The 26,840-nt window shown below is 39.9% G+C and overlaps 1 protein-coding gene across 2 annotated transcripts; it reads right to left on the reverse strand.

The window, feature by feature from the left end:
- Positions 1–1,521: 1,521 nt before the first annotated feature.
- Positions 1,522–26,587, reverse strand: LOC102108126 (sodium-dependent neutral amino acid transporter B(0)AT3). 2 transcript variants are annotated; one of them, XM_005517359.2, is made up of 12 exons: positions 26,400–26,587; positions 17,545–17,685; positions 15,834–15,971; positions 14,666–14,847; positions 14,181–14,291; positions 9,248–9,360; positions 8,852–8,980; positions 8,100–8,256; positions 6,626–6,830; positions 4,923–5,082; positions 4,286–4,448; positions 1,522–3,207 (listed from the first exon to the last, which is right to left on the reverse strand). In XM_005517359.2, the coding sequence occupies exons 1-12, from the start codon at positions 26,554–26,556 to the stop codon at positions 2,995–2,997; spliced, it is 1,869 nt and encodes a 622-aa protein (XP_005517416.2). In that variant the 5' UTR covers positions 26,557–26,587; the 3' UTR covers positions 1,522–2,994. The 2 variants fall into 2 exon arrangements, with proteins under 2 accessions (XP_005517416.2, XP_087917556.1); XM_088061430.1 differs by lacking the exon at positions 1,522–3,207 and having other exon boundaries at positions 4,309–4,519.
- Positions 26,588–26,840: the final 253 nt, after the last annotated feature.

The raw sequence follows: 26,840 nt of genomic DNA on the forward strand, positions 1-26,840 counted from the left end.
CTTGGTTAACCCATTTTTCTCTGAGAATATAAACTTATGTTGTGGTCTCAGCTGAAGGTGTAATTTTATAAAAATGAATATAAGTGTAATGCTTGCAATTCTCTGAGCTGATGTTTGCCTTTCCCAAGAATTACTGCCTGAGTCAGCAGTTTTAAACAGTAGGTGTTTGTAAACAGATACAAATATGGTGTAGAAATCACAAGAGAAGATTATTTAATTTAAAATATCCTTCCCTCAAAAAGGCAAGTGAAAGTAAAGCTGAAACTGGTATGTGTTTTAGCAAGTGGAGAACTTGGAAACTTGAAGTTGCTTCTGTGGGTTATGGTAATTGGAAAGAAAATACTATGAGTATATGTGGAAGGAATAGATTAATCATGGCAGGGCATACAGTTTTTGCTCTAAAAATAGATATTTATAATGTTGGGAAAGTGGAAATATCCCATAAAGTTATTCCAGCACAGAACTGTTCTAAAAGAAATAGTGTGATCCATTATGCTGGTAAGATATATTCTACTTAATTGGTAGCAAGGCAATGCGTTAAACAGCAACTGCTGACAGGAAATGTTTGGGTAGAGTGAATAACTTGAATCTTGAAATATTAAAGGAATTACCTTAGGAGCATTCTGAATCTGTAATGTGGATTTTCAACAATCATTGTACAGCTGGGAAAATTTCAAGAGATTTGAGAGTTGTGGTGAAGGTTAAGGTCTCAGTATTTAAGAGAAGGTAAGTAGAGGGATTGAGAGCTAAACCACTGAAGTGGTTTAACTTAACTCCCTGCGCAACCTGTGCTGCAAGTGTTGCAAACCACTCAGGAAGTTGAGTTTGCTGGAGGGTTTAAACGGGGAAGGGGAGAAATAGGACTGAACATTGTTTTTAGTATGTCTGCAGAGCTGTAAGGAAGGAATTTGACAGAAGCCCCTTTAAGGGAGATCAGTATCTTGGATACATCCATCAGGCACATTCTACTCTCCCCACTGTTTCCTTTTGGGAAGGAAATAGAGACTGAAAATCTCAGTTTGAGGTAGGTATCAAATTTCACAATGTCCTACAAAACTGCCTGTGTTCCAGAAGGATTGTGCTTTTCTTTCTGCATCTGTTTTCTGATTTTTGTATTATGATAATTTGGATGTGTCCTTATTTATTGTGCTGTTCCAAGACTCCTTCTGAGGCTTCTTCCTTTAATAGGCAATTGATCTCCTTGTTTTAGGGCTGTTGATTCTGGTTAAGGCTAAACATCACCATGGCTGTGTTTGTGTCTTTTACTGATATACTCCCAAAGAACCCAGGTGGTTCTTGCAGCCTAGGCACTTCTAGGAAAGTCTTTCCTGTCAGAACGTTATGAGTTCACGGCAGCATATTCGAGGAAAGATCTGATGGAATATGGAGATAAAAGATTGGAAAAAGAATGAACAGAAGGTGTTTGCATACACATGTTCCCTCAAGTAACACAGTCGAGCTGTTCAGGAAAAAACGTACCTGTAGGATATCATCATCTTCTTCATGAATAAGAAGGAGAACTTGAAGCTCTAAGTTTATTGGAATAAGGCTACAGTTTTGACACAGGAATTTTGGTAGAGGTAACATCAGAAGTGCACTGACAACTGAAAAGCAGTGTTCATGCAGGAGTTACTCAACACATTTTTCTACATGCCTACTTGAGCTAAACAGTAACCTCAGCTTGTGTTTCCCAGACATCATTTGTAGTTACTGGAGCTGAAAATTGTTCTTCCTCAGAGTCCTGTCCTGGGCTGAACTGCATGTCCGGTGATCCATAAAGTCTCCCTTGTAGTGAATGGAAGGGACAGCTCAAAAGTCGAGTCTGGATACCATGACAGTGACTCAAGATGGATTTATAGACTTGAAAGTCTTTTAAATCTAGTTTAATTATTTTCTCAGCTTCTGTCTGTATTAGTTGGATGTATTTTTGTTTAGGAGCAGAACTCGGACTATTTAAGCTTCCTATAGTTGCCTACAGTATTTTAATGAACATTTATCTGTCTGTAGCCAGAAATGTGAATATAAAATGGATGCTATAATTAGTTAAAAATTCTTATTTATGTATGTACAATTTTATAACCTTAATCCTTTCTCTTCCTTGACTCAATTACTCAGCCTGAAGACATTGTCATACCTTATCCTCACATACTTTCCCCATATTTTTTCAGAGACTGCTGGTTCCTCAAGTGTCTTGACAAGAGGAATCCTCATCTCCCAGCACTACAGAGTGGCCAAGATCTGCAGCCAAGTACAGGAAATCCTGGTTTTCAGTAAAGATTAATTTCATTGTTATGTCCTGTAAGGTTGCAGCTCACTGAAAGGCTGCTCTACCTCTGCATTATTCTTATGCTATTCAGCTATTGTGTTCAGTATGAGAAATAAAGGGGAAAAAATGGGGACTTCTTTTTTTTTTTAACATTATTTTCCACTACAATAAATTCTGGAATTTGCTAAGATAAGAGATTTGTGCAGAATTAATTGGTCAAATTTACTTAACCTGTATTCTTTTATCTGCTGATGCTTTATCTTTGCTCCTTGCAGTGCTTGAGAATATGAAAAAAACCACAAAATGATTCCTGTTGAAGTGTGTATAGGGATTTACACAAATCAGATAGTAGTGGAAAACAGCAGTCCTTATTCTTAGAGACCTCCCATTCTGCATCTCTCAGAGCAGGAGGCCACAGTAGTGGATGATACTGTAGGTGCTTGTGTTCCAATTTATGTTGCTGATCCTTAGGAACAGACCAGTTTTTGTAAAAGTGAAGAAATACAGAAGCCAGCAGCAATACTTAACAGGCTTTCCGAGTTTAAATTCTGGCTGGAGACATACATGAAGCTGTGGAATTGGTTGAAATTAAAGGAAACACAACAGCACTGTTTACAGAGTGTAGTGATTGCTGTATATACAAGGTTGGTCGGATGATACCAAATGACAGCTAATATTGTCTAAAAAAGGCTGTCTTATTTTTGTTTACAGACTGGTACAGTGGATATTTATTCTTTTGGATGAGAAAAGTTGCTGTTAGCCCCCTGACAGGAGAAGACTTCTGGTGGTACAAAGCTTGGGTCCTTGTTCCTGCGCTTTTGCTTGACTAGGTGGAAGAGCGCTACCAGAGGCACGCACACGCAAGGAAGGGCAGCCAACAGCACACAAATGGCCTGTACCCAAGGTGGATAAACTTTCTCCTCTTTCATGGGGAAGCCTTCCTGTGGAGATAAAAGAGCAAGCAAAAGAAATCATTTGTAGGTACACACAGATTTTGCTATGATTTCTATTTTTATTTTCTTACACTGCTTTAGTAAGGATAGTGAAAGTTTTTCTCTGTCTACAGTAGCATTCAGTGGCTGTGTCCTCTGCAAACCCTTCATGTGGGTCTAGAGACAGCTGTAAATGTTTTACAGTTTCAAAGACGTGTAACTGGAATTGTGACACATTCCTAGGGATATGGGAAGTGCCCAAAGTGTTGGCAAACCTTCACCCTCCATTGGTTAAACTGTTCATTTTTGTTGTATTCAAAGCTTACCTGGTTTCAGCAATTACTGAGAGTGTTCTTTGTTAAATAGGAAGGATGTATATCAGAGATTTTGAGGGAATGATGATAAAGCAATTTCTGCAAGTCTGTGGTTATAAGTTTTATTTGGGATGATAGCATTGATGGCATTTGGAGGAGGCACTGCTGCTGTGTAATTCTCATATAGTTTAAGGCCAGAATTGATCTTCAAGCCCCTACACAGGGTGTATTTGAGAGGGTCAAAGAAACTGCAGTTGACGTGAGACAGTGACATCCAGATCAAATGTTCTCAGCGTGGACATGTCTTTGTTGCTGAATTAACCAACACTGTTCTCAGACCACTGCCTCCCTGTCTGCCTTTCAAAAGTACATATTCATATATTCACCAGGACCCCAGTGATACTGATAGTTCTCACTGAGAAGTGCCTTAATCCCTGACATTAGTTGTGCAGCTCTAAAGCTTTGCTCAGGCATTTGTTCTATATCTGAATCCCCTGGAATGTCTGTGACGTTTCACTTCAACACTTCTGAGCATTAGACACATCTATAATAAAGATGGAGCATGGAATAAGCAGGACACCTCAGGAAGAGACACATTTTAGTATGTGTAACCTGTTTGCACACTGAAGTCTTCTCATTCTGAGCACTACATCACTTCAGGCTGTATTCAGTGGGTGAGCAGTAGATAACAATGATCTTAAAGGATCTGGTAAGGGAAGAAAATAGATAATTCTTCCTTTTATTAGAAGTTCTGAAAATATTTGAGAGCATACATATTTAGGGTTCCATGCTGTGTAGCTTGGCGGCTTCTGCATCTGAAGAGTAACAAAGGCCATGAAGACAATTAGGAGAAGCAGAGGGCTAATAAACCTCCATGTGATCTGCCAGTAGAAATTGAGTTCTCGTCCAGTCATCCTTTCCACATCTTCACTGAACCTTGTAAAAGAAGGCATGTTTATGATGATGTCATTTCTAGAGTGGTAACAGTTTCCCTTTTTTATATTTTCCTGTAAGTTGGAGACACAGAGTACAGCACTATAAATCTTTTCTATTCCACACCATTCTTTAATAACTTATTACTCACTTGAATAAATAATAATATCATTCAAGTAGGTCTTTATTGATCCATACCAGAGATGAAATGACCAATTTACACAGTCAGTTTAATTACCTGAGCACCTAGTGTAAGGTTTCTAAGCATAAATAAATGATGATAAAATTGCAGCAGTTCTGTAAACTATTCAGATATTTAAAATGAAAAGACAAAATTGCCAAGGGAACAAACAGAGCATTCTAGGAAGAAGTCTCATTTAATCAGCACCAAATCAAATCAGGCCAGGGCCAAATTTACTGCAACTTGAGCTGCATTTATGTCTTACACGAAAAAAAATCCATCTCTTTGCAACATACCTTTTAATTTTATAGATGTACACAACTCCAATCACTTCAAAGAAAGCAATGACTAGAAGAGGTACTGATCCTGTATATCTGTCAAAAATGTCAATCCAGTAACTCCCTGAACCCAGTGTAAAACACAGAGCAATGAGGAAGCTAATTAGACATATTATACCTGAAGAAAAAAAGATATCTTTGTTACTGAACTTGGTAGGTTTATTTTTGTTCATAATTGCTTCTTACAATATTTTTTATTTTCTCTCCCTCTATGGTGTTAATACAAGCTGTTTTCACCTTAAGGGAGCTAATACCACTTCCCAAACTCAGTTTTCCCCTGTGTGTTGGCCAAGAGCACCACTGTTGCAGGAGGGATGCATTCATGTGACTCACAGCATCCTTCAGTTGTTCATACTTACTTCCATCAGACAGCCTGGGTTGTGTTGTGACCCAGTGTTAATTTTTGACTGCTGTAGTGAGTCTGAAGTGCCTCATTTCCATGCAGCCATATGCTTAAATCATGGGCAGGTGGCACCTTGGTAGTGTAAGGACTCCCTGGATTTCTGCCTCCATTTCCTCAAAGAGCCCAGAGCTACAAATATGTGTGTCCCTTATATTCCAGCATGTATCATTTGGGTTTCAGCATGGTTCTGTACAGTCAGTTCCCCTTTAGCCAAGATTTAGATTTGAGATAATTGGCAGAAAAAGTGGGAAGGAAAAGAGGGAATAAAGGTATTGCTGGACACAGACATGGGCAACAAATCAGTTTGTATGTCTTTCTAATGTGTTGCTAATTGCTTCTAACTCTGAGATGGCCTTTGATTCAATTCTGTAAAATGATGGCTCCAGACTTCATTTTTTTTTTTTTTTGTGAAGTTCACAATTGGAAAATCAATTTAAAAATAATATTGTCTACACAAAAAATTGTAAAATTAGGGATACAATTTAGATGCTGCAGGAAGACTGCAAAAGGCATGAAAGCAATATTTCCCATAAGAATTTAAAAGGGCACATTGCAGAAATACTAATCCATTACTTGCAACTGCCATAGATTTTTCTGGACTAATTTCACATTAGGATATCTTAGGCTCTCTTTGAATCTGGTTCTTAAGGAGCAGGCTTTGTTCGGTAACCGTCTCTGGTTGAAAATATTCCAGTTTTGGTGCCAGAACAAGATCACACACCTTCATTCCTCATTTTTCAAGTGGTAATTGACATGTTCACAGTAAATGTGAAACAATCTGTAGCAGCACAAACCTGGGTAAAATAGGGGTGAATTACCTCTCTTATAGCAGTAATTTCAAGTGCAGGTGGTTATGGCAGACCAGCTGATGTCACTGGGTGCCTTAAAGTGATTTGTATCGGTGCCAAAGGTTTAAGGGAAGACAAGGCTCTTACTGATGACTGTAACAGCTCAAAGTGAACTTGACTCCAGGAATAGCAATTTAACAAGCTTTCTCAGACTGGAACAGCTTAACTTGCAAACTAAGAAAAAACTGGCAAAGGCAGTATAATGTTGTCACCTGGGAGCTTCTGCCATAACTGCTACCTCATCTTTCTGCTTATCTTCTGCAAACACAATCCACTGCCCTTACTTACGCTGTGAGATTCAGCTAAATTAATACTACAAATTATTAATTTCTCTGTGATGTTAATTAAGCAGTTAGTAGTTCGTGCCTTTGTAAGTAAGCCACCTTCTTTGAACAAAGCAAATACCTTACCAGATAATAGCTCTTTAGGTGCTGATTTAGGTATAATTTGAAGCTCCAGAAGAGGAGTGAAGACACCCTCAATGTTTCCAAACATCGAAGAAAGGCCCAAGCTGAACAGCATTATGAAAAACAGGATGGCCCAGGCTTGGGAGCCTGGCATGAGGATGATAGCTTGAGTGAAAACGATGAAAGCCAAGCCAGTTCCTGAGACACTCTGCAGAATTCACAAACAGATAGATAAAGATATACATTACAATGTCACTTCTTGTGCATAAAGTAATTATAACACACTGCTGTCCTTCTCTGGAGTCAAGGTTGCTGGTCAGCCTCTGTTGCAGCCAGCAGTTGAGAAAATGGGCAGTTGTGAGTTAATATTTTAAGTATTCTACTAGAGATATCCAGACAATCATGGAGCAGAATTTTAGCCTGCACAGTGAGATGGGTTCAGAGTAAAGCAGACTGGAGAGCTATAATTGTAGTAGCAATTTGTTTTGCTAATACCTTCTTAAATGTGCTTTTTAAAAATCTATGATGTAGTAACTTCTGGGAAGAAAGGTGTAAATAAGGATATGATTACCACTCTTACAAGAGAACTGGTGAATCATTGATCACAAAACCCCCTATAATGGCCAAGGCAGAAAATACTAATAGGGGAAAAAGCCAATTTCAACCAAATTTCTTTTGATTTTGCCTCCCAAGGACAAGGATATTTAAATCTAAGCATTGAAAAATGCTAGTGTTGCTATAATTTGGAAGTAAAATATTTCAAACTGTAAATCAGAAATGGGTGCTGTCAGAAGTGAGATGAAAGAAACTGACTTGTACCAGGGCTGGAATGTTGTCCTTGGACTTCTCCATCACATGAGTAAAATAGCCTACTTTACCATTATTGTATGTTGGGCCTGCCATGCATTAGCACACACTGACTGTGCCAGTCAGGATACCTGGAGCAAGGGGAATGAGGTAGGACAAGAAAACAGAGAAGAAACATCTATGTTTAGTGGTAAGGGAAATGTTTTAGGAGGGCTGGAAAATAAGGAGAGGAAGAGGTTCATTATGTATTTTGGTGGTGAACAGTGTACTTTGTAATACATTTTTTTGATACTTTCCTAAATACAGATTTAGGAAATTCCCATTCAGCATCCTTTTCCTATAATCCTTCATCTAGATGTGTTCCCCCATTATACTTACTTCTATAAACTGATCTAGGACTGAATATAGTGTCTCTTGTAGACTTCTGGTGGGAAGACCCTGGAAGATTAGTTTTGTGATAATAATGTGTAGTTTTGTTTGTCATAACACAGCTATACATTCAGGCTACCCTACAGCAGCGTTGTTTTTTCAAATGTTGAAAGATTGATTTGTTGCCTGCTTACATGTAATATATCATTGCATGCATGTGTACTTACACGAAAAAGGGAAATACCAATCCTTCTACATAACTTTGTTTAAGGATTACTTGTTGAAAGCAGTTATGGTATACCTGATCAAGAAATTCTTGAAGATCACAGCTTTTCAGTTTGAGTCCAGCAATTTTTTCTGGATATGATGAATTCAAAAAACTAATCCAGGATGTATAGTTCTGTCGCATGATGCTTTCTTCTGGAAGATCAAATTCATTGATGATACTGATAATGTTCCTGCCAGAGAAGCCAACATATTTAAACTTTAGTTTAAAAGTTCGCAGATGATGTGTCTGGAAATGCTATTCTTTGTATTCAGATGCTACTCCAACGTTGTGTTTACTGTCTGTGCTGCTATTTACAATATAAAGGACAATATCAATTGACAGCTTATATATAAAATAGTAGAAAATATTCAGACTATTTAATGTTGTCTCAGACAAAATCTCAGTACTTTTTACAGATGTGGTCTCTAAAATATTTTAGTTTTATCAGGTCTCCTGATTGTTCCCACTACTTGTGTTTAACAATTTAGTGAAATAAATTTCTTGTGAAATAGAAAAAGGTGGGGATTTTTACTACTTCTAATGCTAGCCTGAGAGTAAGGTGCAAACCTTGATGCACTACTTGAAATGGGTTGTTCTATAATTTGTCATGCTTCTTAAAAATTATCATCCTTGACTCAGTCCCATATGTTAAACTTCTCCATACAGATGCTTTTCCCTTCTAGTGAAAATAAATTCTCTAAATACATCTTTCAAATAGCACATTCTCACATTATCTACTTAGGCACAGAAACCACAGTATAATTTTGGGAACACAGCTTTCTCACCTGTCCAAGCAGTCCCAGTAGGCTGTGGTTGCTTTAAACCCCAAAACAGAAAAGACTGGGATGGAAGCGTAGAGTGATGTCATGCTGTTCACAATTGCTACTGTCACAGCATCCTTCTCACAATCATTTCTAGAGATAGCATTCAAACAAGTGAAGCAATTAAAAAGGCAGGGTTTTTTATCTGTGATTGAATTATTTCTGCAAACTTTTTTTTTTAAATTTCTTCCCTCCCTCCCCTTCCCCTTCTGTTAGAAAATCTACTGGGTCTTTTAGAAAGACAGATAATTTCCTAAAGATCTTCTAGAAGAATCAAGGAAAGCATTTTGAAAACTTTAAGAAAGTGCACAAAATGCAGCAAGAATTCAGCCAGCTAATAAAGGTTGTAGTTCTACTCACTTTGTTGGATTGTAGCTCGCAAATGCAATAAGCCCTCCAAAAGCCAAAGAGAGAGAGAAGAAAATCTGTGTAGCTGCATCAAGCCATACACGGGGATTTTTCAAAGTGTTCAGCTGAAATAGTTGGAAGAAATGTACATATTGGGCTTAAATTAAAATTTCTTTTTCTCTTGCAGTTCTTACTGCTCATCTGTTATTTCACTTCTGAAATTTTGATCTGTGTTGCCATCTAAATACTATGAAAATGGGAATAGGTACTAAACAGGTCAGTAAAACAGGTGTTGTCAAGAGTATCGTTGAGGTTATTTAAATGTGTGCAACAATTATAGAATCTTCTTTATTGTGCACTTCATCTATCTGATGATAAAAATGTGGTTCTAAATGATAGACACTAGGAACACAATAGGGAAAATACATTTTTCCTCAATTACTTTCTTTTTTATTTTATATTCACATACTTAACCTGCAGTTAAAGAATGTTGTCTCCTAAAACTATATAAACAAATACATTTGCTTATAATTCATAATATATATCAAATTAATATAAAATATAATTTTATATATTTATATATATTTATATATTTTATATATTTATATATATATATAATTCATATTAAAAATTCATTGTTTTAAGATGAAAAGTGATTCTGTAGCTTTTCAAATTTGCTTCAAAATAATTTAGTAGAAGCAACTAAAAGTACAAGCAGACAAGAAGAGAACAGTTATTAAAAACAGCATCTGCAATTCAAAGTGCTGTGAAAACAGCAATGAAAGATAGAAGGTCAGCATAGGAAATATAAAGAAATAGGAGAAACTGACAATGAAATTTGAATTTTTCTGTTTCAGGGCAATGTGATACAGGAAGGTAAATTAAAAAGCAATGATTGGTGAATTACAGAGAATGTTAAGCAGTTTAAAATAGCTGCACTAAGGAATCTTGACATTGAAACCCATATAAAAGGAAGAGATAAAACCTAAGTAATGTGCAAAATGTAAAAGTGATCAGTAAACATTACTTTCCTGCAGAAACTACAAAGTGGTCTGTTACACCAAACCATGTGAATTGCTTTCTGACCCATGATCAAGGAGGGGGAATAGAAGAATGTTTTGCTAAGAATGTTTTAAAAGCCAGATAGTTCAAAAGTAATGCTGGGGCTGTGGACTATTTCACTTAATTTTACAACAGTCTGAGTCAGATCTGTATCCCAGTCAGGCAGGACAACTTGTGTGTTTTGTGTCTGTGTACCTGTGCTAGTGATCCAAGTCCTTGACTGGGAACATATGTAGGAGTGAGAGGTAAGTATGCCAAAAGACCCTGCATAGCATTTTTGGTTTCTCTGAAGCTGGTCTGAGCTTGAAGGGCAAGGGTAATGGGTCCACCTCAGTGTGGGTGGATTCAGGCAATGCCATTACTGCAGGTGCTCTCTCTACAGGGAGGCCGGTGCTTTGGCCACAGCAGACTGGTACCGCCTTTAGTACAACGCAACACAGAGCAGATTGGTGGAACCTTGCTGGCTGAAATGCTGCAGCAAAGGCAAACACCCTTCTAGAGGTTTATTTTGAAAGATGATAGTCAAGCCCTCAAAGGCCAGAGTGCTCACTGGCAGGACCTTGTGCAGGTGCTGTTGCAATGCAGAAACTTGGCACTCACATGGCTCTGTGGCCTTCACACTTTGATTAAGTGCTGCCAGGTCAGTTGTTGGTGCTGACAGATGCAACTCCTAAAAGTCTGGCTTTCTGACTGGGAACTTTGGCAAATGAGTCTGGAGATAGTTTAGGCTGGTACTAGGTGCAGTGCATTTTTTGACTCCAAAAGGTACTAATCAACCCCCAGACTTGAAAAGATAATGGGTAGGCAAGCATGCCATGGCAATGTCATTATCTGATCTTCAGCAAGTTATTGAAAGTGTTATTTTATATTTATATGCCATACAGTTTTATAAGCATATCTTCAGAAGAAAAAATGTGCTGATGCCAGAAACATGTGGATGAAGATATACAATCAGTGTTAATGAATGAACAGGGGAGTAGGGAGGAAAGATGTGTGATGTTTGATTTTGGTGTAAAAACAGCTAATGGTTTTGTGAGTAGAGGATTTGGGGCCTGTGCTACCTTTAATTTTTTTTTTTTTTTTGGCCATTCTCATTGCTTGTTAAATAGCTGCTGAGTTCTGGGCACAGGCAACAGTTGCCCAGCCAAGTTCTTGGAATTGTTCAGTTCATCTCTAAGCTCTTTCAAATGTGAAAGAGACTGAAGAAGGAGACATTTGTATTTCTTAGGTGACAGAGGTGTCCCCTGAAGCTGAACCATGCAGACTGTTGCTGATGCATGATGGAATATTGTTTCTGCTACCTCTGGTTATTTATTTTTCCAAAAACCTTTCCAAAAATCTGTTCCAGCTACTGTGTGGCTTCATTGTTGCACAACATCTGCTTTCCCCTTGGGTGTCACTGCAGGGTACTTTTTTGTTTTCTTGGCAGCTTCATTTTCCAAGTAGCCAAGAATTTCAAGAAGGTGAGTGAATCATCAGACTTCTCTATGTCTGAAAGTGAATGAAGAGAAGTAGTCAATATTTGCTTGGAAATTTAGGGTAGAAAGTCTGTCAGATGGCAAAAGCTGATTATGTATTTTTCCATGAAAATAAAAACACAGCCTTGCATAATTAAAATCCATATGCATGCTTTTATTATTTGTGGTATTTATTAACAAGAACTAAAATACAAACTTGCAAAGCGAATAAATTTGGAAAGTGAATAAACTTTAAAAATTGTGGTTTAGAAAAATAATAAAATTTAGTTGGGTGATTATGATGTTGAAACTGGGTAAGATGAGACTTTTTGTGCTAGGTATTACTTTAATAGACTTTCAAAAACAACACTGAAGTGTCACAGTTATGAGATAATGGATGTAGCAGCCCTGCAAAGTTGGAAAGAAGTTGGAAAATATTGCCTCCAATCAGGGAAGAATGTCAAGAAGGTTGATTTTATTTATTATAAAAGAAGCTGAAACAGACAGTGGATGATTTAATTCTTACTTTATTTTGCTAAAACTTTTTCTGCAAAAAGACAGGAAAAGAAGAAGAAAATAGCACACATTTAAGAAATATGCTTTACAGTTTTGTAAAGTGCTGTGGCCTGGGTGACGAAGTAAAACTGCCACAACACCTAACAGCCCTCCTGTACAACTCACTTTGGGGCGTCCTTGTGGAGAACTGTAAAAGAAAAACTGGTGTTTGCTCCCACTGGGGGTGGGAATAGCCTAACAGCAAAGGCAATACTGGTACTGCAGTTGTGGGGTAAGGGGACACAGAGAGAGAAGGGTAATGTTGAAGCTGTGTTTTTACTCTCCGTTTGAAGTCCTTGAAGTGGCACAACCCTGTGTAGCAATTGGTAGGTTAGTTTAACAAAGCCATCTGTCTTACACTAACTTTCTGTGCAATGGCAACACCGACAGCAGCTATCACTTACCAGGCTGTTGCATCAGCTTTTCCACATTTGTAGATAAGAACATCACTAAAACCATCTTCAGATTACTTTCCAAGGGTGTCCCCAGGATCTTCTTCCTCAAACTGGTGGTTGCAGGTGGATTTTCATTCTGACTTCTGTTGCCAGTGTACAAATCCATCCAGCTCTCTTATGATGATCTGCTCCTTCTCAGCACTGCAATATCTCCAGACTTTGTGAGTACACACAAATCTAGTTTTCTGCATTCAGTTCAGGATCATTGCAAACTAAATCCCAAAAATACCTGAGCTCTTCCAGAGAAACCTCACAGCCCAGCTGAGACCAAGTGATGACAGGCCAAGGTGTGTTTTGTTGGTGTTGTCTAAGCTGCTTTCTTCTCTAAGACATTGCACCAATCTCTTGCAGTCCTCTCTGGACCCTTCGAAAATGTAAGTGTGTGTCCTGATCTTCTGTAAAAACCGAGCTTGTCCTTGAACTCTGACTGCATTTAGATGGGTGTCTGTGCGACTGGGCTTGTAGAAGGAGGGATAAACTGGTGTTTCATCTGAGCTTTCTCTTGCTCTTGCTCCTGTCCCTTTCCAGCCTGGGATATAAAGTATCTCTGAGCTTCGGGCTTATGTTTTTCTTAATGTCTGTGTTCTTGTTGAAGGCAGGGCAAGGGCAAAGGCAAAGGCAAAGAAAGGAAAGACCCAGTGCTCCTGAGTTTGAAACACTGCTGCGGGTGTGGAGGCAGCAGATGCTTGAGAATGTGTCAGTGAGTGCTGCTTTTCCTCCTCTACACTCATCACTCCATGGAGTTTTTTGCATGAAGGCAGAGTTGTGAGGAGCCTCCAGTGGATAGCAACCACTTAGAGAGACAGTTTGACTTTGCATTTCAGAATGCTGGCAAGGACAGTGTAGAAAAGGTGCTTCTGAAATGGCCAGAATGTGGAGGGATCTGGAACTCCTGTCCATATGAGAAGTTTAGAAAAATGGGAGAGGGGCTGTTCTCCAGCAGTTCTCTCTTTTAGGAAGAGATATGGGGGAGGAGAGAAATGCTACGAAGAAACAGGGGCAGGAGAAAATTACTTTCAATCTTCCAAAAATATCACTTTACAGTGTAATTCCTCAGTCGTTCTTTTTGGGAATTCTTAAAATATTAAAGCTGTGTAAATTCTATAGTAGTGACAGGGAAATCCCATCTTTCTCATATACTTTACATCAGTTTCACTTACACATTCAAGACTGAGGTACCCATAACATTCTTAAACTTAAATTTCCAGTGTTTTCTGATATGCTTACTATTGAACTGTTAAATTCTTTGCTGCTTCTTTTCTTGTGAAAATATATTAAAACACTTGAATCACTTCATCTCAGAAAAAGAGCATTGCTGAGCTCTTGGATAGACATCTAAAACAGGAGTTGTTGGAAAATGGGTATACAGTGTGAAATCTGAGGGGGAGTAAAAGGAAAAATATTACTAATACTTACATTAGGGGTGAAAAGGTAAATCAGACCTTCAGTAGCTCCTGGTAGAGTGAGTCCTTGAATAAGGAATATAGTCAGGACCAGATATGGAAATATTGCTGTTACATAAATTGCCTAAAGTAAGGAGGTCAGAAGACAGACAGTTACTGTCAATAAGTTCACTAAATCCTATTTAAATTATTTCAATATACAATCATAATGATATTAGGTCATACAGCTACAGATGAGTATGGCCATCTTTCAGATAAGCAGGGTGTACTTCTGCAGAATATATTTGTAACAAAATGGCTCTTAAAACTGTGTGAGGGAAGGCTTGTAGGGCAGAAGTGTTTGCAATGGAAGAGAAGCATAATTTTAAACCACTTGTACTGCTGTTCTCGGTTTGTTGGACAAGGAGCACACTGAATGGTGCCAGTGTGGTAAAAACTCAGTGTCTGGAGGGCAAGATTTCAAACTGTGGGATAATCACATCTCTACCCCTTCCATACCTTCCCTGTGGTTTCAATTCCTCGGATGGTGCAGAGATAGACAATTGCCCAGCAAGCTGCTAAGCACAAAATGAGCCACCACTGTAACGTGCCACTCTCAGCAATATCAGGTGTTATGTTCAAAGTTTTCCTGTACCAAAAATAATTTACTGCGGTGCTCTCATAACATTCTTCATTGAACCCTGAAAAAAAAAGTGGCAAGTGTTAGAATAAATTGTGGGCTGCAAAATCGAATACAGAGATGGACTTTCTGCATTCTGTAATGTGCAGCAAGACAAACACTCACAGCAGGCTGAGACTATGTGACTTATGTGAGACCTTCACCAGCATTTTATACAGGGGATAACTTCCTAATTAGAAACAGTGTTGTACTCAGAGTAAGGTAAAATCTAAACTAATTGTAGTGAAAATGAATTTATTTTGCTGAATAGCTACAAGTTGATGGAGCCATAACAAACTTCAGGCACCTGCGGATACATCTAAGTCCAGGCTTCCCTGGCTATGTCATGGCCCTGCAGTGGTGCAAGACCCAGGCACTGACCTCTTTGGTGTGAGTTTCCAGGACTTCTGTGAACAGGAACTTCAGGCATTCACATGCAAGGGAGTGGGCATTACCTAGCTAGGCTCTGTGCCTGAAGAAAAGGGAACTGGGAACATGGTGTACACCACAACCTGTGGTGTCTATTTGTCTTTCTACTTTAGAACAGTCCTAAGGCCTCCAAAAGAAAGTTTAATTCTGCTATGTTTTGTCTTTTTTCTTAGTCTTTTACTCAGGTGATATTTCTTGCTGTACCCTGGAACTTGTTTTCTCTCATGCTCTGAGAAAAAAAGGAAGCTGAAAAGTAGTTTTAAAAATCTGAGCATATTCTTCCTTATCCTGCTTATGTACACTGTCTCTCTTTAGTTTTGTAATGGGTAACAGGACTTGTTCTTTATTTTGTTTCCCATTCTAAAGTCAAGCAAAAGGACTTGTGGACTTTCTGGCTATTGTTTCTGTGAGGATGATGAATTTGAGTAGGCTAGTATGACTCTTGTACCTTTTTAAAAGGAAATCAAACCAGGACTTGTGCACAACTCAGGGCCAAATAAAGTGTGGTTTCTTGATTAGCCCAGAATCTGATGTTTCTGATCCTTCTTGTGCTAGCAGTGGTCATGAAGGTGTACTTACCTGTTCTGTTTCTATTTAGAGGACAAACACTCCAAGGAAGAGGTTCTTGGAAGGAGTTTATGAAATACCACATCACCCAAGTTAAAACAGTATTGTAGTATAAGCTCACCAGAACTGACACCATCCATGAGCCAACTCCTGCAGAAAGCACAAGGTCTCACTTCAGAAAAGCTTTGGAAAAAGTTATTAGTCAGTCACAGCACTAGCTCTAAGAAGCTTGCATTTCCTATTTTTTCAATATTTTCTTCAACCCCCAGGCTCATCCTGAGATTTTCCCACAAAAGATGGGCATTTGTGTCTTCAGTAGCCAAACACTTGTGCACAATCCCCCAGATCAACAGCCCTGCTCCAGGAATGCTGAGGCTCTCTACTTACACAACAGGTTAGGGCTAAAATCTTTGCTCTAGTATGTAATTCATTGTTTTCTATAATACAGGACAACTTTAATAGCAGAGAGCAAAGGAGACCAAAGTTTTATAGTGTGCTGTAGCTGCACAAGGCGACTCTTGTCCCAAACCATTCATGTATACCCTAAATTAGTAATTGTTTTACTCCTGTGATGAGGAGGGAAGAAAATCAACACTACAGTTTCTGCTTGCTTGTGTTTTTGCAAAGGGAGTATGAGTGTGCCTGATTGTAGGAGATGGGTTTATCTGGAAGCACAACCTGCTGCTTGCTATTTCTTCCTTGTTGCCCTCTGATGACTCCTCCTACCCACCCTTTCTTCTCCCATGCAGGCCCACAGGCAGGGCTGTCGGTGCCAAGCCCATTTCAGGCACCTGCTTAAAGCAGGTCATGGTCCAGCAGGGCTGGCTGAAGCATCCGGGAGATTCCCCTTGCTCTGTAGGCACAAGGGTGTTATCTCAAGTACCCAGTAGAGTCAGTGCCTTAACCTCCTCATGGTGGCTATTCTGGATCACTTTTTGCAGCCTAACAACATACACAGGGCACCTGATGTGTTTTTTCATATGTTCAATAAATGGAAAGGAACAGGCAGTACAGGACTGCACACCAGTCTGATGCACACTACCATATGGACTGTCCCTCCTGCCCAGCTGTGTTGATAAATCCCCTTAAGTAGCTCCACCCTCTTGTGGAGGGGAGCCTTCCCATGTGCTTTGGACTCATTGGGAGGTACCAGGATCCTTGATTTCCTGTCTTTCTGTGCTTCCTTGAGTCTGACTATTCATGGACAGAGAAGACTGGGTCCTGGAGGGGCTGTGAGGGAGTAGCAAGAAGCATTGTGGACAGGCAGCTCTTGTTGAGCACCAGGGTATGGTTGGAATGGGGAAGAATTAAATAGCAGAGCCCATGTTCAATATGCTCCCCACAACAAAAGTTATTAGGTTTGCATTTCAGGCTCCTAAAATGTGCCTGGAGTAATGCCTGATGAGAGCGATACAGAATTCCAAAATCACAGAATGTTTTGGGTTGAAAGGGACATTAAAAGGTCATCTAGTGCCGTGCCCCTGCCATAGACAGGGACATTTCAACTAGACCAGGCTGCTCAGAAGCCCATCCAACATGGCCTTGAATGTTTCCAGGGAAACCACCCCTCAATATCTCACCACCCTCGCTGCAAAATATTTCTTTTGAATCCTAACACTGATTTCTTTTTATATCCTTAAAAGCACCAGGCTCAGGTCTGTAGGAAGTGAGTGCTGGGTGGGAGCTGTCTGCAGTTCCTTGAGCTGGGACTGAAGAGATGTACCAACGCCTCCAAGGTAAGGAGAAATGGTGTTCCAGGCTCTGATGCTGCCTTTCCTCAGGCACTGCCCTAGGGCCAGCTCGAGATGTAACAGTGGGATTCCTTCGAAGAGAAGAGCGATGAAGTATGGGATGAGGAAAGCCCCTGAAAAGACATTTAAGTGTGATTAAACCACATGTTTATCTGCATCTCACTGAAATTACTGGTTTATAATTAATCTGCTTTATGAGCCTAGTGAAGTCCTTGTAGGATGTGTTGAGAGAGGGATCATTGCTAGGGACGCCTACCAAGTAATATCTGTTGCTGGCAATTTTGGTAGTGAAGATGGAGGAGGAGGGACTGGGATGCTTTAGTGCTGCAGGTCACTTCTCTCAGGCATTGCTACAGCCCATTGTATGTAGCCTCATGATTTCATCCGTTTCCCTTTCTTTTAAGCATCTTCTTTTGTCCCTCTTCTGGTAAAGCACAAGGGTTTGACTGTCCCCTATACCATGTTTTCCCTTCAGTGCATTACCTCGTTTCTTTTCTTAAAGCTTTCAGACCTGTGCTCCTCCATCCTGCACTGAAATAGCAGGATTTTGTGCTGCATACCCCCAAGAAATCAGGCTATTTTATTGCATGAAGCTCTGCTCAGACCACAAAAGCTCTAATGAAAAACTGAAAGCAACTGAAAGTTCTCTGAGACGTGTGAGCCATGAAACTTCATTTCTTCTCAGTTTGTATCCTTTACATCTTTTCCATTTTCCTCACAACATCTCCCTTGGGCCAGAAGCAGCGTGTCCTGTTGGTTGCCTGTAGGAAGCCTTGATAATTCCTGCTAAACTGTGTGTAATGCCTAACTTCCTCCACCCTCCCTCAGAAGGGACACACATTTGGGTCTCCCTCCTTTTTTCACCTATGCTGATTTTTGAGAGCTCATCAGTATGAACTGAATGATGAAACAAGAAGTTTCATCAGTATGTTTGTACCACCTGCCCAAATGTCCAATTAAATTGAAATATATTGATGCTTATTGCCATGACCAACAACCACTGTGACCACAAAGTCTCTTTTCCCCAGGGAAACAAAGACAGGAGTCCTGCCTCAGCCACCTCCCAATCCTCCTACAAATGTGAACAGCTTCTGTGCTCCTCATAGCTTTGTCAATAAACCTGTGCCTTTTTCTACCATTTCTGCTTTGCCTCCAGACCTCATATCTGGATCTGCTCAGCTCTGCTCTCACAGCTCTGGAAATTTTCTTTATGCTCTGTCTTAGACCCTGAGAGAGAGGTGGGGGGAATGCATGAGGATTTCTGGTCTCCACCTGGAATGGCGCCTGGGTTCTGCAATCACTGGCTGTTTAAAAAGGCTGGGCAGATAAAATCTAATCTCTTGAGCTAGTGTTGTATTGCAGTAACTTTGCTACCTCTTGCTAGGCGCTGCAATAAATACATACGACACCCAGAGAAGGTGTGCCGTTGGATGGTTTAGCTTTTTATCAAGGTATGCATAGGAACAAAAATCACAGAGCTCTTCGCAGCAAAGAACTGTTTGTAAACTGCCGAACTTGGAAATAAACGTCTCACCTTAAGATCTCTATTCTTAAAATGTTTTTAACTGAGAAGCAGATTTGAAAAAGGAACCTCACAGTTAGTTCCCAGTATGATAAATCTTCAGTTTGAGGTTCCTTCCAGAAGTAATCTCTTGCCATGCTCAGTCCTGTGGTCTGTTTCACACCTGCTGCAGTATCCCTCTCCCACAGCACATCTGAGGGTGCCAGCCCAGCCCTTCTGACAGTCTGATGCCTTGGGCTGTCTCCTGGGAAGAGCAAAACATTGAGGCAAGTGACCAGAGCACTGCAGTGTGGAGCGCTCTACTCCTTCATCCATCTGCCTGGCCCTCCACCAGCTCTGGGCAGCAGCTGTCTCTCTGCCATCCATGCTGAGCCCTCACTAGCAGAGCACTCCATAAGAGACCAGCCTATCTCCCGTATCATATCTCCTGGGAAATAACTGCGTAATAATTAGTGCAAACTGTTATCTCTCTCCCCTTTTCTGTTTGCTAGTTGAACCACTGGCAGCAGAGCATGTTTAGACATTCTGCTGATAAAAGCATGTTTACTTTGTGCTGGCTTGTGTGTATCTTCAGGCATATTTACAGCATGGCAAAACATAATGTCACAATTGGAAAAAGAATACTGGTTTTCCATGAGAATGATATAAAATAATCAATCTGCAACTACGAAAATATGGCAAAAGAATGGGTTAACAAGAAATAGTTTATGAAGCTAATCTTTCTCAAACATAATTCAAGTAAATGGCTTGTAGTGTAAAATAAGTTTTTAGTTATTCATTCCTTTGCATTACAATACTTTTAGGCAAAACAGAAAGAGGAAAAGAACAGACAGCCTGTTGAAGCTTACTCTTTTCCACAATAAAATCCCCTGCCTGTAGAAAAGCATGGAAAAACATTGACAGTAAGCTATCAGTTACAGAATAGTGAGTAGGGACCCTCTAACACTGTATAGTCGAGGGCTCTGATTAATAGATAAAGGAGGATGTGCCAGAAGGCCAAATATAAGTACCTTTTTTTAAAAATGCCATGAGAAATCTAACCATGGAGAAAGCAAGCAGAAAATTCAAGACACAGCAAGTATCACAAACCAGACCATTCAAACACAGGCATAGCAAAACCCCAGCAGAACCCATACGATGTTTAGCACAGGCACAGCAAAACTTTTGGCTTCCATGGGGCATGGGAAAAGGAAACTTTAGCAGAAAAAATCATAAAGCACAAGTAATAAATTATCTGCTATCTGCACATTCTACTAAAGAAAAAAAAAAATGTTTAGTAGTTTTTTCCTCTCAAAAAGTGAAAAAGGAAAATTATACTGGTTGAAACATTTTTTAATACTTTAAAAGCCTGGAGAAATGCCCATAAAAATCAAAAGTATTGCCAAAGTGTGATTTAGTTGCATCCCTGGGGTGTGACTTAGGAAAGTTTTAGTCTACAACATTCCTTCTGTCAGAAAGACACTGAAGATTCATAAAGCATCCATCCTGCAAGTAGATACATGCGGTACTAAAAGGAGGTCAAAGGAAAAAAAAAAACCCAAACTCTTCAAAACTTACAAGAGTCAAAAGTTCTTTTGGAAGGAATCCTGCACAAGGATATCACAAAGCCATGGAACAATCTCTGTGCACATGAGAAGCCATGGAAGGCCTGCAAGAGCTTTTTCAAATCAGGCTATCAACAGCTGCAACTACTGCACTACCTGTAAGCTGGTGTCATTAACAAGGGAGTCCCAAGTGACAAGGAACACCAGTGTGTAACAAGATTGCTGAAGAACTAGTGTAGTGGAGGCAGCTCCACAGCCATAGCAGTAGGAAAGAAAGGAGCAGGTGCACTCGTGGTACACAGAGGCTTTTTAAAACCTGACCCCTCCATTGCAATGCACGGGCAAGTCAGGTCAGAATAGCAACTGCCTGACCATATCCAGCGAAATGACACTGGATGAGCACAACCTTTGCTACAGCACCTGCACATGACAGTCTGGCTGGGAAGTGCATGAAGTGCTAGGCAGCCTGGGGAGAGCCGCCAGTGCTCCACAGGACACAGAGACCTGGATCCTCCTGAAGGAGTGTAGTCAAAAGTTGGTTCTTAGCAACCAGCAGAGCAGAGTGAAACAACCAAATGGAGTTTGTCACTTGGAAAGAGGGACCAACAGACCAGACTAGGGGAAGTGTAAAGCAGTTTGAAGTATCAGCCAGGCAACCTCCTAATCTACGTGTACCAAAGACTAGCAGAAATTGATGCGCCACAGTGAGGAGCAGAGAAGAAGACCCAGTAGGTTTGCTTGATACTGGGATACTAAGACTTCCTAAATGGTGGAGAAAAACTTAGAAGGACTGATCCATGTGTTCAATTTTGCATCTCACCAGTGCCTGTGGATCAACTAGCAGAAGAAAAGCTAGTGACTTGAAATGTTGATTTAAAGACACAACAGCATTTGGAAGGCCAGAACATGAATAATACTTTTCCTTCAAGTAGAGATTTAAGAGTAGAAAAAATAATTATGATAATGACTGAAATTACCTGGAAAGTGGAAAAATAGTGATTTTGAAGGAAATGCATCTGTAGAGTCTGAAAAATTCAGAAAGCACATCTCAATGTGATAAAATGCAGCAAGCATTTGGAGATCCACTTCATCCATTCTGTTGGTGCACAGGAGAAATGGCAATGGGTGCACTTTTCCAAAAGACTAAGAATTTAATTACCTGTGATAAGTTATGCAATGTTATGCAATAGGTGGGAACTACTTGTTCAGATACAGAGAAGAAGATATTAGCTATTGAAAGGGGATTTTCAGACCTGTCCCAACTCTCACCATGGCAGTTCAGCTAAGCAGTGTGGTATAGTCAACACAGCAAGGAATCACATCAAGACATCAGATAGGAAGAAAAGTAACGTAATCACACTCAGGCCTCTCTCTAGAAAATAGCACTTCATGGCATCTTTTATGTCTTCTGCACTTGCTTCAATCCAGATGAAAGGTATGGGCTACTCTAAGGACTGTATTTGTGCAGCACCCATATGATGGCACCGACACTGCCTTGCAGGCCACATTACACATCTTACTGACTGAAACTTGGCAGGGTTCAACTTCCCACTTAAATGACTATATGTCCTTGAGTAACAAGTGGTGGAGCTAAGGCCATGCCCAAAAAACCAAAGGGACAATGGCCATTTCACATGAAGATGGGTAACACCCACATATAACTCATAAAATAAGCTTGGTGAACTTCCCTGTGAAATGTGAAGGGTGCAAGCAGGCAGTTTTCAAATACAAGCATACATCAACCTGAGCTGTAAAGGGCAATCAAATATAACAAATTATGAAAGAATTGACTCTGCATGTCACAGCTTTTCACCAAGGGTTTAAGCAAGGCATGGCAACAAACAAGAAAATGAATTTTGTTACTTGCTGTGACCCAATTTTTCTGCCAGAGAGTGAACAGTTCTGCTCTTCCCAACATGCTATGCTTGTTTGGGTTGGTTTTGTTTTTTTCTTGTTGCTACTGGTTTTTGTTTGTTTTAAGGATTTTAGTTTGGTTTGGTTTGGTTTTTTTTAAATAGTATTTTCCAGTTGTGCAATTTGTTCCTCTTACATTTTGTTTTCTTTTGAGGTCACAGTGAACCAGGCATTTCACAGCACACTGTAGTTCAAATTTGAGTAAAAGGTCAAGTAGGCCATGAGTTATGAAAGTCTATAAATGGTTGTCCCAGAAGTAAACAGTTCTCCCTTTATAGCATGACTGTAGTATTCATGTGTATTTATTTTCCTAGAAGGAAACTGTATTTTATATTAAAGATATTTTTCAGTCATTTTTTAGGCTCAGGCACTATACATATTTTGAATACTCATGGGTTTAGCAAGCATGTATATATATACACTAGCTATAATCAAAAGTAAACCACTGCACTCAGTTCTAGCTAGAACTGGGTTGGTTTCCTTAAGTATACTCAGATGACTCCGTGTGTACACATACAGATGCATCACTTGTTAGTGTCTCCATTTTAAGTGACAAACTCTATACTGGGCTACTTAGAGACTTCTTTTCAATCCCAGTTGCCTGGGTACATTTGTGTTTGTCTCCACCAACTATGCCAAACAACCTTCATACCCATTAGTCATGAAAAGTAAATAACTAACTTAACTCAGGCAATAAATCCAAATAATCAGTAACGGCAGCAGGTGATAAATGTCAGCACAACTGATATTATATTAGATATGAGTTACTGAGTAACGCTAATGTGGGATGAATCAGGGCCGGAGGTCTGACGGGAACAGCTGACATGAGAAGTGTACAAGCACTTGTTTTCATCTCTTGTTTTTGAAAAGATGCAGAAACGAGCATATTGCCTGAACCAGCTGTAAGACTACTCCAGAAGCCATTCAGCCTTCAAGCATGTCCATGCCACATCCATACCTGGTTTCTCCATGCTTGTGATTGTGGCTGCAGGCAGAAAGCCATGGCACCTCTCAGGGCTCCCAGTTAAACACAGTGCTGCTGGTCTCTCCCATTTGCACATTTTCACATGCACACGTGCAGAATTCATGCTCCAGTATCCCTGAAAATCTACTGGGCTTTTGCATCTGAGTTGTTTGCTTTTGAAAATGCAAGTCCAAACCACATCACTGCTTTAAATTAACAGAAGAAAAATACAGCAACCTTACACACAGATGTAAATGCAAGAGCTCTGTCTTCTCAGTGGTCATCATAACTCACTCAACTTTTCCAATACCAGCTTTCTAGGATAAGTTATTTACAAACCGCACAGCGCACTCTTACAGTGTCCATCCTGCTATTGAGCTCTTGGAGCCCTTTATTGAAGTCAAGTGACCAAACACAGGCTGCACATCCATACATTGACCTTAATTCACCACTGCCTTGTGCCACTGTTGGTGGTGATGCAAAGTAGCTGTTTGCCATTACTGAGTGTGGTGGCTATTTTAAGCTGGTTTTTCACTGGCAGCATTACTACTCAAGGAGCAACAGAGCAACTCAGCCCTTGCAGCATTTTCCTGTTTTTACTCTGTTTGAACCTGTTGTACCCCTGTCTTTTTTGTCCATAGAAGTTCCTGTGGGAAATAGTGGAGTTCTGGAGCTGGATGCAAAAGCAAGCAGACTTTCTGAGCATGGTTAACTCCATAAGATTAGTGACCTCCTTGCAGTCAGTCTCATGCTTCTCTTGGGGAGATGAGGGTAGGGATGCAGGGGACCCCAGAAGGGAAGATGGAGGGAGAGAGATCAAACCTCAGGAGCAGATGAGCATTGCTGTCTTCTGAAGTGAGGCTGGAATCTGAAGATGTTGAACCTCTGGCCACAGCTGGGCACAGAGAAGCAACAACTGGTGTTTCACAGGAAAGTGTGAGAGCCTTTTTATGGCCAGTAGAACAATATTTCATCTTAATCCCAATTTTGCAAAAACTTTGTGCAGCTTCTTGAAGCTGGTGGCTGCAAAATCTTCTCTATGCAATGAAATGTGTGGAGGACCTGCATCTTGCTATGGCCCTGCCTGGAATTTTCAAATTTTCCACTGAGCACTTTATGTTAATCATTCACTACATTACAAAAACATCATATTATGTTTGCTTTATTATGTTATTTGTTAATCCTGAATGCTTTTTCCCTTGCTTTCCAAGATAGAAAGGCCACCTGAGATGCTGTAGAGGATTTGACCTACAGTTCCTGATCCATAAGAATCTTTTCCTTGCAGGTCTCATGCCATATCTGCTATGGGGATGTCTCTCTAAAGATGTTCATTGTATCTCATTAATGCCAATATCGTTAACTGAATTGACAGGGTTTTTTCCCAATAATTCCCATGGACAAACACAAACAGTGTGTGCTCCTGGCTTCCTAGCTACCCAGTGAGGGTACTTTTCTGCAGGAGTTTCACTGGGTGTCACATTTTTAAAATAAATAATGGAAACCATCAAGTGTCCTGGGAGGAATCTAACCTACTGCTTCTTGTCTTATTTCTATTTGTGTAACTGCAACTCTCAGCTGTTGCATATTCAGCCTTAAAAAGCTCCTTGCCAGCAAAATAATTTCCATTTTTTTGTTTATAGGCTATGATAAACAAACTCTTTAATTTTCAACTTCAAGACCAAAATAGATTGAATTCTTAAGTTGTTTCTTGTCCCAGAAGCTTTCTAACCCTTGAAAAATTGCTGGGGCTTCTCTGCATTTTGTCTAATTTTTTAAGTTGACTTTGAAAAGTGAATTTTCAGAAAAAGTCAGAGATTCAGAAGTTGTCTTACTATAGGCAGCAATATCTCTACCTACTTCCTAGTGTTCTGCTTACATCTTCTAAGGTTCATTCTCTTGATACAGCCTGCTATAGCTCATTCATTGAGCCACTTACCATAGTCCCTAAATGGTTACTTCTCTCTGAAACACCTTACATTACAGGCTACATTCGTTCTTGTCTCCTTGGCTGATTGAAATATATATAGTTCATCAAGTAATACAGACACCTCAGTAAAACAAACTTGGTTGTGACAATATTTTCTGTCATTTGATGGTTTCTCCAGGTGTGAATTTTTGGTTTCTCCAATTAATTGAAAGATAACAAATAATATGGGTCTGAAACAATTTACTCACTCTTCTTTAGACAGCTTACTGTGGCAGATTTCAAAAGCTTCTGTGAATGGTGAGTTACCAAGTACTCTTTCCAGATCCATTTGTATTTACCAAATTGTCTGCTTCTACAGCAATTCTTTGTGGAACTGATGCCCAGGCACAGGCTTAGGCAGCTGTCCATGACACCTGGCAGGCTCCTGTTGCTGCTGCACCAGCTGAGCATTTTCAGCAGCCTCACAGACAACCAACAGCACCATTTAGTTTTGTGCAGGGGCAATTCCAGATGATGAGGTAGCTCCTAAGAGTATCAAAAGAGGGGAATGACTCACTCACCAACCCAAAGGGAAATTCAGTGGCCATTTGTCTAGGGGCCAGTTCCCTCAGGCCTCCCCAGGATTTCTCATTTCTCCTTAAGGTAGCCAACTGCAGATTCAGTTTCCTGCTTCCATTGGGACTGTGGTAGCAGTATAAAAACTTCAACAAGATTTGTTCTATCATCAGTCTGGTCAGCATCAGTCTGGTCTTCCTAAGCAAACGTATCATCTTATAATTAAATATGCTTCTACAGAAAGAGCTAATTAACCAGTGCAAAACATCAGTGACAATTAGTGTTTTTTAAAAAGGGATATAACTGATACAAATGATGTAATTTCTATGCCCATCAGAAGTTAGTATAGTTGTATGAGAATTGCAGTTCAGTATTTTGGCAAAGTCCCATTCCAATCTTACCGCCTCCATGTGTCTGACACAAGTATGGAAATCGCCACACGTTCCCCAGGCCAACGGCAAATCCGATACAGCTTAAAATATACTGGAACTTATTGTCCCACTTGGGTCTGTCATCTTCTTTAGACATTTCAGGTGTTGCTGACAAATCTTTTGACATTTTAATGAAATATCCGTGGCTCCTTAGCCCCTTTCCCTAAAAATGGGAAGGTGCTTCAAAACCTGTCTCTCCTACAGGTTTTATGCAGGGTGACAGAAGGATCTTGGAAGGGAGGTGGAGCTTTCTTGTTATCCAATGCAAAGGGTCGTGTCATTGCCAAGGCTGCAGTTTAAAGACAAAACCAGGAATTATTATTATATAGAAAGTTACCACTCTTGCCTTTTTTGCAGCTCCTTCCATAGTTAGACAGCTTGGGAATATGTTGTTAATAGGTAACTCAGGAG

Source organism: Pseudopodoces humilis, chromosome 1, assembly GCF_049639895.1.
Source record: "Pseudopodoces humilis isolate 2021_Gansu_Grassland_sample_001 chromosome 1, ASM4963989v1, whole genome shotgun sequence".
NCBI classification, from domain to species: domain Eukaryota; kingdom Metazoa; phylum Chordata; class Aves; order Passeriformes; family Paridae; genus Pseudopodoces; species Pseudopodoces humilis.

Bases quoted from the DNA above. Each gene is read 5' to 3' on its own strand.
- LOC102108126 (XM_005517359.2), bottom strand. From the start codon at position 26,556: ATGTCAAAAGATTTGTCAGCAACACCTGAAATGTCTAAAGAAGATGAC. The intron at 17,686-26,399 runs GTAAGATTGGAA...ATGTCTTTTCAG, and splicing joins GTGTCAGACACATGGAGGCG to GGGCTTTCCTCATCCCATAC. The intron at 9,361-14,180 runs GTAAGTATTAGT...CAACTATTTCAG, and splicing joins TTTACCTTTTCACCCCTAAT to CTGAACACTTTGAAAAATCC.